This window comes from Trachurus trachurus (assembly GCF_905171665.1).
Source record: "Trachurus trachurus genome assembly, chromosome: 21".
Lineage (NCBI taxonomy): Eukaryota > Metazoa > Chordata > Actinopteri > Carangiformes > Carangidae > Trachurus > Trachurus trachurus.
This window is the reverse complement of record NC_139899.1, coordinates 3,411,381-3,423,836: the sequence shown is the minus strand read 5'-3', so window position 1 is coordinate 3,423,836 and position 12,456 is coordinate 3,411,381. Positions and strand designations below refer to the sequence as shown.

The 12,456-nt window shown below is 41.7% G+C and overlaps 1 protein-coding gene across 1 annotated transcript in view; it reads right to left on the bottom strand.

Moving 5' to 3' along the window:
- Window positions 1–1,946: 1,946 nt before the first annotated feature.
- Window positions 1,947–12,456, bottom strand: part of LOC311004668 (NACHT, LRR and PYD domains-containing protein 1a allele 5-like) — a gene marked incomplete at both ends in the record, with an annotated part of 35,231 nt that continues 24,721 nt past the window's right edge. Inside the window, 7 exons of the mRNA XM_083996839.1 lie at window positions 1,947–2,233; window positions 2,572–2,716; window positions 2,793–2,906; window positions 3,139–3,398; window positions 5,020–5,293; window positions 7,201–7,340; window positions 11,640–11,794. Coding sequence (XP_083852965.1) covers window positions 1,947–2,233; window positions 2,572–2,716; window positions 2,793–2,906; window positions 3,139–3,398; window positions 5,020–5,293; window positions 7,201–7,340; window positions 11,640–11,794 — 1,375 coding nt within the window. The remainder of the gene's footprint in view (window positions 2,234–2,571; window positions 2,717–2,792; window positions 2,907–3,138; window positions 3,399–5,019; window positions 5,294–7,200; window positions 7,341–11,639; window positions 11,795–12,456) is intronic.

Sequence of the window (12,456 nt, the reverse complement as noted above, 5' to 3'; positions counted from 1 at the left end):
CCCCTTTATGAATAACTTTTAAGACTTTACTCCTCCCTCCCCGCCCAATACCCCCCCTCCTCAATCACACAAGTGCATATCTTCATCACACAGATATGTATTATACAGCATTTAAAAATAGCGAAATTAAAGATAAAATACATACAAAACCCAATGATGCAAAAGTGACTAGATCTGTAGGGATTGTTTGAGCTTGGTCGTAAAGGTATTTAAAGAGAAACATGATTCTAAAAAATGTTTTATATCATTCCATAGCACCACACCTTGATAGACCAATTTAGCAACAGAGGTCCTACTGAAAGAAATGTGTAAGTCATTCTTTCTTCTTGTAAGATGTGCATGATACTGAGAAACTTGAAGTAACTTTGAAAGAAAATAGGTAAAGACGCAGGAAGGCAAATTACTTTATACATAAGAACTCCTGTAACTCCTGATACTTACCTCATAAATTGTAAGAAGTTGCATTTGTTTAAATAGTGGCTTCGTTCGGCCAAGAGTTGGTGGCAATTCTTACAAAGGATTTCTGACATATGGATTGCTTGTAAATAAGAAGAGTAGGTGCTGGCCCAATTTATATTGCAGCATGAGATGTGGGGATAGATTAAACTGTAATACAAGGTTACAAGTGTACTTTTTTAAAAATGTTGTTTAACCCTTTTTATAATGCCTAAAGATTTTGAAACCTCCTTACAAACAAATTCACAATGACTCTTAAAGCAATCGATGTAGACACCCAAGAACTTCACTGATGAAAATTGTGCAAGTACATCATCATTGATATACATTTTATCTTTATCTCCATTTTAATTCTTGTTTTTATTTCTGAAAATAATGAAATTTGATTTTGAGACATGCTGATAACTTGTTTAACATAAACCAATAGGGAAAATGGACGACTCCAGTATTTGCTTTAGCAATAAGGGAATCAAAATTCTTGTTAGTGTCAAAGAGATTTGTATCATCAGCGAATACTATAGGTGACAATAAACTTGAAGCATTGATAAGATCATTAACATACTGTATATCAAAAACAACACCACATTTTAGTACAGCCCGCTGTGATTGAATACCATTGAAAACAACAAATTGCTCTCTGCTGTTTAAGTAATTAGAAACCCATTGTAAAACATTTTTTCTAAAACCATAACATGACATTTTTGATAACAGAATTTCACGATTCACTGCATCAAAAGCCTTTGATAAATCTATGAAAATGCCTAAAGTGTATTCATTTTTATCTAGTGTAGCAGTATTTTTTTCTCTGTTGTACAAAAGAGCCAGAATAGTCTTTCTAAACCCAAACTGATCAAAATATTATTAGTAAATAGGTGTTTCATGATTCTGCTGTATACCAGCCTTTCAACAATTTTAGAAAAACAATGGGACGATAGTTATATACAGTTGGATCGCCAGATTTACAGAGCGGAATAACCTTGGCAATTTTGAACACTTGAGGGATAATACTTGATTCAAGGGACATGGAAATAAAAATGTTAGGGGATCAATGATTAAAGAAGGTACCTTCTTGATCAAAGAGGCTGGAATCTCATCACGGCCAGGAGAGGTGTTTTTGAGACTCATAATAATATCAAGTACTTCCGAGGTCTTTGCAGGCTCAAAAACATTTAAGGAAACATAGGCTACTATTTACTTATAAAATCAGTGGGAAAACCAAGAGCATTGCCAATATGTTTTGTAAGACTTCCTTTGACTATTGGAGCTCTACATCTCCCACCCTGCTGCCTGCACCTGTATTTCAGGAGCCAGTGGAGTTTAAACAAAATCTCTATTTTTCCATGTGTTGTGTGGAAATACACATTGTACTGAATTTACCATGTGACCAGGTCAGGTAGCTCTGATTCATGTTAAAGGTTCCTACCAAATGTTGTTGAACAAATAGAAGAAAAACAAAGATGGTGTTGGATACAACATCCCTGACACTGTTTCTACTTCAAGTTCAGTTCTGCTGACAGAAATGGATCCACCTTACACAGAGCAGTGATCAGAGCTGCACTGGCTGTTGGTCCCTTTTTTCGCACTGTGTCCATCAGCAATCTGGCTTTCTCTGCTCTGTTTCTCAGCACAGCAATAGACTCCATCTCTTGATCAGTTACCACCCCACAGCCCAGGATTTCATCCAGCAGCTGATGAAGTCCCGCTTCAGACACTCTCTCAATGAACTCAGTCCGAGCACACCTCAGTCTCTGTTCTGCTGAGAAGCTGGGAAGATGACCTGGAAGATGAACCACAAACACAGATGTTCTTGAAGCACATCTGTGCTGTATAGGCAAATCAAATGACCAGTGGTCAATGTTGCTGATCTAAGAATTGAGCCTCATGTGCAAAGCTAAAGAAATGTGGAGGTGGCCAGTCAACAACAATCGCACCTGGCCAACCACAACAATAAAATCCCAACACTCCTGAGTGTGACCAGCACTGGGACACTGGGACAGCAACATGTGACAAGTTGACAAGTTACAGCTACATTAAGTTGAAAGTGAAATGTCTAAGAAACAACTGGGACAGCTCTTGGCTGATTTAGGACTGAACACACAGAATTATAATTCTTACATGCATACAGGTGAACGTCACACTCCCAGACAGGGGTCTCTGTTTGGTCTTGTACGGCTACAGTGACCTCTTCTGTGCCTGAAGTTAGGATGATCTCAAACGTCGGATGGTAATTTGGTCCAAAGTTCAGGTAAAAGTCGTCTTTCTGGAAAACAGAAGCACCATTAAAGTAAACAACAGCCGTCTGAGGAATCATGTCAGATTTAATCTGAAATACTCACCTTAGGCTGGACTTTGTGGGCCTGTGGACAGTGTACCGTGTAAGTTTGATTTCTGATGAGCGTGCATCTGGAAGGCTTCTGGATGAACACACAGTTGTCCTGCTTTGCCTTCACCTTTAGAACAATCACATTTCATCATGTGGTTCATCCTCACTCCTGTCCATCTGTGTATCACTGAGTTTTGTCTAGTTTCAGAAATTAATTGGTAAACTAGAGTCACATCCTCATGGTCATCTGCCTCCACACTCAGACCTCTGATCAGACCTTGGTGGTTTCATTGATTCTTTAGCGTCCTTCTTATGTCTAGTGTTATTGTTAAGCGTCCTTGGGTGTCTTACAGTCTTACCTCTTCCAGGGGGATGTTGTTTGGCAGCAGAAACACATGGAGGCTCTGCTTCGGTCCCGTTTGGTTTGGAGGTCGGAACAACAGAACCTGGCTGACAACTGATCTAATGTTGTTCCAAATCCTCAACAAAAGGTCCTGAGCCCAGACCAGACCAAAGGAAGAGAGATGAGGCACGGTGACAATCACATGAGTGCCTGTGATTTCCAGTGGTTCAATGATGCTCATTCCATGATCACTGATGTGGATGACAGACAGCAGGCCTTCAGAGAGCAGAGCTGTGAAACATGGACACTTTCAATATCTGTTTTATTGATGACCTCCTTACAGTGGTAGTGATCATTTCAGTTTACATCTAGGAAATTTAGTTTGGTCACTACAGTTCACCATTGGAAGCCAGTGATGGGATTGTGCCCATTCTGCTTTGGGTCAGAAGAGCAGCTCCACCACCTGAGTCATAACAAAATAGTTCCTCAATGCTAGGTACCACCATCAGGCTGTACACTATCTGGTTGAGTTAAATGAAATGAACAAAATGTTAAGCTCAATTGAGACAATTGTGACATCACAGTGGCAGGACTGAGGCAATGGATGTAATAGCTCTGCAGCCTACACTAACAACCCGCATAGGGTCCTGCATAGGTCACGGATGACTGCATTTTCATGACAGCAGTGCATCGCTACATTGTTGCGCTCTGTCTCAGCTGATCAGGGTTCAGATGTAGTCGAGATCCTCCATTGTTAAACTCTTTTTATACAAAGTGCAGCCAAATACCAGGCTAAAGAGAGAGGAACAGCAGAGCTACTGCAATGAGCAGATGAGCCATCCTTTTTTTGTTTTAGTGGAACTGTGGTGAAACACACGCACATGTCTGCCTGACTTTAACACAAGCTTTTCATTTCTAAGGTAATTTTAGCCGTCACCTTGGTTACAGCGCCCATGTGGTGCCCTTCAGATAGCGTCTTCCAAAGAGAAACACACAGGTCAGGACCACTGACTTATATTGTCAGAACAGACATGTCCTGTGATTTTCAGCCTCCTTTCACATTTGGGGGGGGGGGGGTTGGAGGTTGTATTGGGAAAACACTGTCGGAGGTTTTCCTTATGTGTTCTGTACCCCGTTTTAGCGTCTTCCCTGTACATCCTATGTAAGGTAAAACCTTGAAATCTATGTCTAGTGTTTTGACACTCAACAAACCCCGTGGCTGTTTTTGTTACACTCAGCACGGTGCCAGACCAGGGGGCAGCTGTCAGGAAGTGAAATATGTATTGACAGGTGTTGAAGTGATGTGATGTGTATATAAGCAAGTTCTTTGTCAGAGTCAGCGCGCATTTTCCAACTGGTGACTTAACTGTTGCTGTTCGGGAACGCCCACTTGCAAGTGAATAAACTGGCAAGACGCTCATCTTGTTTGCAAGTACTCAGTTTGTGAAAGTTCCCACTAAAAGGTAATATCTGAAAGTACAACTGTCAAGCCAGGGAAAACCCAGTAACACTGAGTTTGCTAACTGAGTATTATATTGCAGTATCATTTATATTATATCTGAAGCATAAAATATAATTTGGCCTCTGGAAGGAATAAAGTGAGAAGACTAGAGAGAGGAGGGAGCAACTAAAACAAAGACTAATGACACAGATGCAGATCCAAAAGACTTTGACTGTAAGTGCTGATATCTCGATCAGACCACATCTGAAGTCATTTTTATGTATTCATTATCTAGTACCCATGATACAACCCACAAGTGCTTTTCTAAATAAAAAAACAGAACACCACCCACAAATCTACATGTCACCTGTCAGGTAATCCATCAGGTCCTGACCCAGTGCAGGACACTGCTGCAGAATTCCCATCATTCCCCAACAAATAAAGTCACTTGCTCACCTTCCTTTGTTTCACAGTGAGGGAGGTGGAGCTGACGGACAGCATCCTCAGGACACTGGATACTGAAAAGTGGCCCTGCAGCCATCTTGCCAGCTGATTGGAGGATGGTCTCATCCCACTGGACAGTCCTGTAGAGGAGCTCCACCTCCTGTGTCATGACAAACACCATTCCAGTTGAAGTACACTGGAACTGTCCTGGACCAGGACACCTGAACCTGTGGGAGACAAAGGCTGAATCCAGATGATGTCGCTTTAGACAGTAACACTGTGGACACTGAAGGAGAGGACAGGAGTCATTCATGAGACCAACAATGCTTTAACATAGTTCTATTACACATTTACCTGTATGAGACTTGTGAGGATTCATTTTCCAGTTCAGGTGTGAAGATTGATGACTGTAATTCAGAAAGAAACAACATCAGCTGTTTTACTCACAAAACAAGTTGTGTTGAGTGAAGGTCCTCAGCGACCTAAAGCAGTGTCCTGAGTCAGGCATGTGCTGACCTTGGACCTGCTGCCAGGAGGCCACTTCACACAGCAGCACACATTTTTGTGAAAACTGTAAAAACTAATGGTCTCTCAAGAGTTACTTGTTTTCAGTGAGTGACACTATAGTTGCATCATCATATTACCATCCAGATGTCCTCAGTGTAGAACTGTCCCCTCATGGTGAGTTTGAGGTAGCCTCGTAAACCAGCCTCTCGCGGAAATGCATTTCATTTCATTCCGAGGGAGAGTCTGGCCTCATTGCCGTTGTAAGCGTTTGGACTGAAACCCTCAGAAGACCGAGCCAATCAGCGTCGCCCGCTGTGATTGACACAGCACGTTGGCCAATCAGGGACCGACTGGTGCAAAGCCCCGTCACTACACCAACTTGCTGATTGGCTGAATGGGGTTGTCTGTCAACGCTACTACTCCCGCCCAGCTCCCGCCCACCCCAAACGCTTACAGGAGGGATGAGGCCAGACTCTCCCGAGAAATGAAATGAAATGCATTTCCGCGAGAGGCTGGTTTAAGAGGCTAAGTTTGAGGCAGACTGAACAAAACCACAGTCTATTCATAATAATGCACAACAATGTTGTGACACATCTTACCTTTATTCAGCCACGGTCATTTGGCCATGATGCAATTTTCAATTATTACATACATATACACGAATTCGGCGAAATAACCGTTAGTCAAGCAGCCGCCATTACTGCGGTGACAGCTCCCAGTCAGGCAGCGATGGGTTCTGTGCGCAAAGCGGGCATTTAAATGCAAGCGCCAAAAAGTGGATCTTTTCTCTTCCGTAAATATGTCTAGGAAGGCTGAGAGGACATGTGCCGTCCTCGGCTGCTCTAATATCAGCAAAACACAGCCCCTTACTTCAGGAGGAGTGTCCGTGTTTAGACCGTAACGTTACGTACAGCGTGTCATCAGCTTCAGCAGCAGCTGCCGCCAGCGACGCAGTCACAGCTGACCTGTACAAACCTGGCTACTCTCCCTTCTCACCGTTACCTTCACATCGTGGTAAAAGTCGACGGTCTGTGAATGTCTCACTGATCCCTTCAATATGATGTGATCATAGTCGTCTAAAAGCCGGTGTAAAATATGTCCGACCCATCCGGAGCTCAGGTAATTTTGACCATAAATCAGAGACCTGTAATTGACGTTTTTTCTGATCACCGGAGGCCAGCTGATCAATAAAATATTCTTGAATATCTAAAACAAAGCATAAGTTGTTGTTGTTTTTATTCATGTAGCCTGTCCACATGATTAAATATCCCGCTGCTGGCTTGCTAACGTCAGCACGCATAACGGTCGGTATGTTATATTGTTTATGATACAGTCTCTTATCTCCCTGTTACTCTAATCTTTCCTGCTAATCGCTCAAACAAATTATTAATTCCTAAATTAATATTGGTATTCATGTAAGATACCTTAATCAGTTACTGGGGGGCACTAAACATCACAAATGCAGCCTATTTATGATGCTGTCATAGAGAATCAGGTTACTATGACTGACACATGTCACCGCAGCAATGGCGCCGCCGCAAGATGGCGGCATACACAAATCGCTTGCCGAATTCGTGTATATATTTTTGCATACACACTGCAACCACATTCTAAACTAGTCTTGCTTAGTCTCTGTTGAGCCGTTAAGTCTGTCTGGAATATCAGGTTACATTGTTTTTTTCCCACCTTGAGATCTGTGTTGTCCTCCAATTTAGTGTCATCCTTGGACATCTTCAGCTTTGATTCGTTCTCCAGCTTTGTGTCGTCTTCAGACACCTTCAGCTTTGTCTCTGCTGTGTGTGGGTCCTGTTTGACATCAGGGACACCTGAAAGGAGGAGACACACAATCCGTGTATCATTCATTCTTTCCATTTTCAATTGGCAAACAAAAATCAAAAAATGAAAAAGTGACATTAAATCTGTCACTTTTTCATTTTTTGATTTTTGATTTCCAATTGAAAATAGAAAGAACGGATGATACATGGATTAGACACACAGCAGATGATCAGCTTTTGATGTTCTTCCTCTCATCAGATCTGAGGTCAGAGACTCCATCTGACCACGTGTTCATGCTGCTGTCATCTGATCAATATACACTTAACCTCTGTCCATTAAATCCAGGACCTGTTCCAACCTGAGGGAGTGCAGATGTTCTCCAGTAGCTCAAACCAAAATTAAATATTTTGGAGATGAAAGAAGACTGAAGAATTAAGTTTTTTACTCACAAGTTTTTTCTCTGGAAGCTTTAAACTCTTTGTCATTCATCCTGTGAGAAAAAGCACAACATATGGGACAAAAGTTACAGAGTGAGTGGAAAATAATCAGGTTTTGCTTGAGTTGCATTAAAAAATAAAATAAAATAAAATAAATCAGAGAGCACCAGTGATCCCAGATCATACACCCAGCTGAGTATTAACTACTTTGTATCATTTTGTCTAATTGCAGTTGTAATAGTTTTAAAGGAGGGTTTTGGGTGGAGAAGAGCTCTTTTCTCACTCACACCCAGACACTAAGTCCCATCAGCTCCTTAAATCATCCTCTTAGCTACTGCAGTGGTGCAGTCATTATTACCAACAGCATTTCTACTCAATTTGTAACATACAGTGATTAACTGCTGTTAACACGGCGATCAATGTCTGATTGGATGTTTGTTTCTATATCTGCTCTGATAGCAACTGTGTTTAGTACAACACTGACGGAAGCAGCATGGTCTGATCCATCACTTTACTGACCTCAGAGTCTCCAGTCTACAGTCTGGTCTCTCCAGAAAACCACACAGATCCTCCACTCCTGAATCCTGCAGGTTGTTGTCACGCAGGTCCAGGTGTCTCAGGTGGGAGGGGTTGGACTTCAGAGCTGAGGCCAGAGAAGCACAGCTGATCTCTGACAACCCGCAGTTCTTCAATCTGAACAAAGAATACAAGATCTCATAAAAATCATTGATAATCGATCAGATGTGTCCTGATCTTTGTCATGGGGGAGGGATCCTTCCTCTGTTGCTCACCCTGAGGTTTCTCCATTTTTCCCCCCCTATAAGACGGAGAAACAGGTGGGAGCACAGTGACCATCCACTACATTTGAAGACTACATAGAATATTACTCATGTTTTCAGTATTTCTCTCATACTCTGTATGAGACTTTACCTCATCATGTTGAATCCATATGATTCCACATAGAACATATCCACAAATTTTAGTTTTAGAGATCTTCAAAATCCCTTCAAAGTCGTATTTTACATTCGCCTCTTAGCTTTTTCATCAATTTCAGCCTGTTTTGCTGTCCTCCCATTTTACAGTATTACAAGAAGCATATTATAACAAAGCTTTTTAGTTTGGCTTTGAGGACGTCCTAGGCAATCCCTGCAGAGGGAGCTGTTGGTTCACATTCAACTCAATACATGCTTCTCCCAGTAGAACAGGAAATAACGGATGGCAACAGATTTTTTGAGATGATCCAAAAAGTAGAATTCCTTCTCTACACATAGAACCCAAAGACTCAGCCATATGTTTCCCTGCCGGTGAACCTTAAGACATAGCCTACTAATAAAAAAATAATCAATATGTAATTAAAAACAGCTAATACTACTACTGCAATCGAGGATGTGAGCCATTACCAGTTTGAAATCTCCACCAATAACAGAAATGTAATACCTTGATGAATGTTTGCATTAAGAACAGCTGATCTCCATTTAGAGCATGATTTTTAGTATATTTTGGGATTGAACTGGGGTCGCAGTGAGGACTATAGCCTCAACACATGGGGCGGGTGCTCTACCAACTGAGGTAAACACCGCCCCTGAATTTTACACTTATTTAATTGATGAATGCTAAACCCCCCCTTTGGTCAGATCCTACACTACAATAATCATGACTCAAAATTTTGTTGATTCTTCAACAGAGTTTTGTGTCTCTGTAAAAAGATGATAACAAATTGTTTACACTTGCAAATATACCTCTATTCTCTTTAATTGGATGTGCCAGGTCTCCACATTCCACACAAATGCACATTAATATTTTGGCCCCAGCTATTAGATGTGGGATAAAGATAGAACAGAAATGGTAGCCGAACTGACCTCAGAGTCTCCAGTCTACAGTCTGGTCTCTCCAGAAAACCACACAGATCCTTCACTCCTGAATCCCCCAGGTAATTGTCACGCAGGTCCAGGTGTCTCAGGTGGGAGGGGTTGGACCTCAGAGCTGAGGCCAGAGAAGCACGACTGATCTCTGACAACCCGCAGTCCTTCAATCTGAATAAGGAATAAAATAAGTGAGTTTGGGACAAATAACCTTGTTGACAGTGTTGAGTGTTTCATCATCTGTTCAGTGCTGAAGATGGTTTAGACAGTACAAGTTCACGTTCAAGTCACAGGGAGAGAAAATGCCCCTCTTAAACTCTGCCAGCTCCACCTGTGCCTCCATCTATACAAACTCATGTTGTGTGTAGCCACTTTTTATTAGAGATTACTGACGATATTCAGGTTTTTTTTTTTAAAGTATATTATTTGGCTTTTTGCCTTTATTTGATAGCTCATAGTGAGATAGACAGGAAAGGGAGAGGGGGAATGACATGCAGGAAAGGTCTGCCCGATGCGGGATTCGAACCGGGGACGCCTGCGTTGAGGACTGTAGCCTCTACATGGGGCGGCCGCTTTAACCACTGCGCCTCGAACCGCCCCAATATTCAGGGTTTTGAAGACAACAAACATGTGAGGCTGAACTGTGGAGACATGACAAATGTACTGTTTAGAACACATGTTCAATGAAGCAGCTGATGAAGCACAGTGACAAAAAACCTGCTGACTGACTTGACAAACTTCATCCCAGTGCTGAAACAAGCACATAAAACTTGTTATTATGACAGGTTGGTTTGCAGAAGCAGCACTCCTTAGCCAACATTAGCATCTGTTTTTTGTTGTTGTTGTTTGGTTGTTTTTTTGGTTTGCAGAATTCACTACAAACATCACAGTCTCAGGGAGGAGGCGGATCCACCAGCTCTGAATTATTGATTGGTTATTGTCTGACAAATGAGATGTGTTTCTCTTGGTGAAGTCAAATCTGAAGAGAAATAGTGACTAGACAAAAATCAGAAATCAGAGAAGAATAAAACAGGCATCACCATGGAGATCCTCAGTGTGGATCAGTATAATATCAGAGTCTGTCTGCAGGTCAGTGTCAGAACAACTCTCATTCATCTGAGCACAGAAATAAACCATAGAGTCTGACCTCAGAGTCTCCAGTCTACAGTCTGGACTCTCCAGAAAACCACACAGAGACTCCAGTCTTGAATTCCACATGTTGTTCCCACTCAGGTCCAGGTGTCTCAGGTAGGGGCTGGACTTTAGAGCTGAGGCCAGAGAAGCATAGCTGCTCTCTGACAAACTGCAGCCTGCTAGTCTGAATAAAGAAGAAAAGTTGTTGTTTATACATAGCTACAGTCTTGTGAAAAAATTAGGACACTGCATTTGGTTTACGCCAAACATGTCCTCTGTTCTGGTTTCCAAATAGTTTAATTTTAGATTGATTTGTCCAAAGACCATTAATCCAGAAGTCGGTCTTGGTCTAGGTTCTCTCTGGCAAACTTCAGTCTGAGCGTCATCATGTTTCTCTTAGACAGCAAAGGTTTCCTCCTTGCACACCTCCCATGCACTTGTGCAGTCTCTTACTGATTGTAGAGGCATGCACTTTCACATCACCAGTATAAAGAGCCTGCTGTAGGTCCTGTGATGACATTTTAGGGTTTTTGGAGACTTCTTTTGGCATTTTCCGGTCTTGCTCTCAGGGTGAACTTGCTCAGACGGCCAGACATGGGCATGTTGGCAGTTGTTCTCCATTTGAAGACTATTTTCCAGACAGTGGAATGGCTGATATCGAACTGTTTTGAGATCTTTTTAACTTATTCCTCACCATAAATTGCATTTTTTAGAATGACCTTTTACAGAAAAATTTTAAAAAGTGACTTTGTATGTCATTATTTAATCAGAAATCGAGTGAGCAATAACACATCTGCACTTGCAAATGATTTCATGTGACATGCACAGATTTCAACTGATGTGCACATACATTATTCCCGACTAAGTAATAATTAAATGATGATGCAGTGAACTGACCTCAGAGTCTCCAGTTTACAGTCTGGACTCTCCAGAAAACCACACAGATGCTCCACTCTTGAATCCTGCAGGTCATTGTCACTCAGGTCCAGGTGTCTCAGGTGGGAGGGGTTGGACTTCAGAGCTGAGGCCAGAGAAGCACAGCTGTTCTCTGACAACCTGCAGTCCTCCAATCTGAATAAAGAATATAAGACCTCAATAAAATCTTTGATATTCAATCAGATGTTGATGAAGATCAGAAAAATGGGCTAAATAACTAATCTTACATCTCACACCAAAAATAAATTCTGGACTCAAAATAACTCGCTGGAAAGGATGGATCCGACGTAGAGTTGTCTTTTATTTTCTTTAACAAGAAAGCAAACAAAGTTCAACCCGAGCCACTTACAGTTACAAAGTTCGAAAAGAAAAGTAACAAAGTATCAGGCTTCATGCAAAGCAAAACCCCAAGACATGCATCAAGGAGTAGTTAAGTGACTGACTCCTTACCAAAAGTTGAAGGCTTATATAGGCCTAGGTCTATTCCCAAGTCGATTCACCACGACTGTTCTCTGAGAGCTCCAATTCCCCTCATCTCCATCCTCACTGACCTAACACTATCAGTTGGGAGACGAGGGGATGGCAACTTCCCTCACAGACCCTGCATAATAATGTGAACCTGCTTGCTAGTTGACCTCTTATCTACCCCTCTCTCTCTTGGGCTGCACATAAGCAGTTGGCTGATCTTTAAGTCACAAAACATACTCCTTTCAATTAGATATACAGAACAAAACATTATATAATCATTTGTGATCATTTAAGATGATCAACATTAAATCTTAAACTAATAGATACAT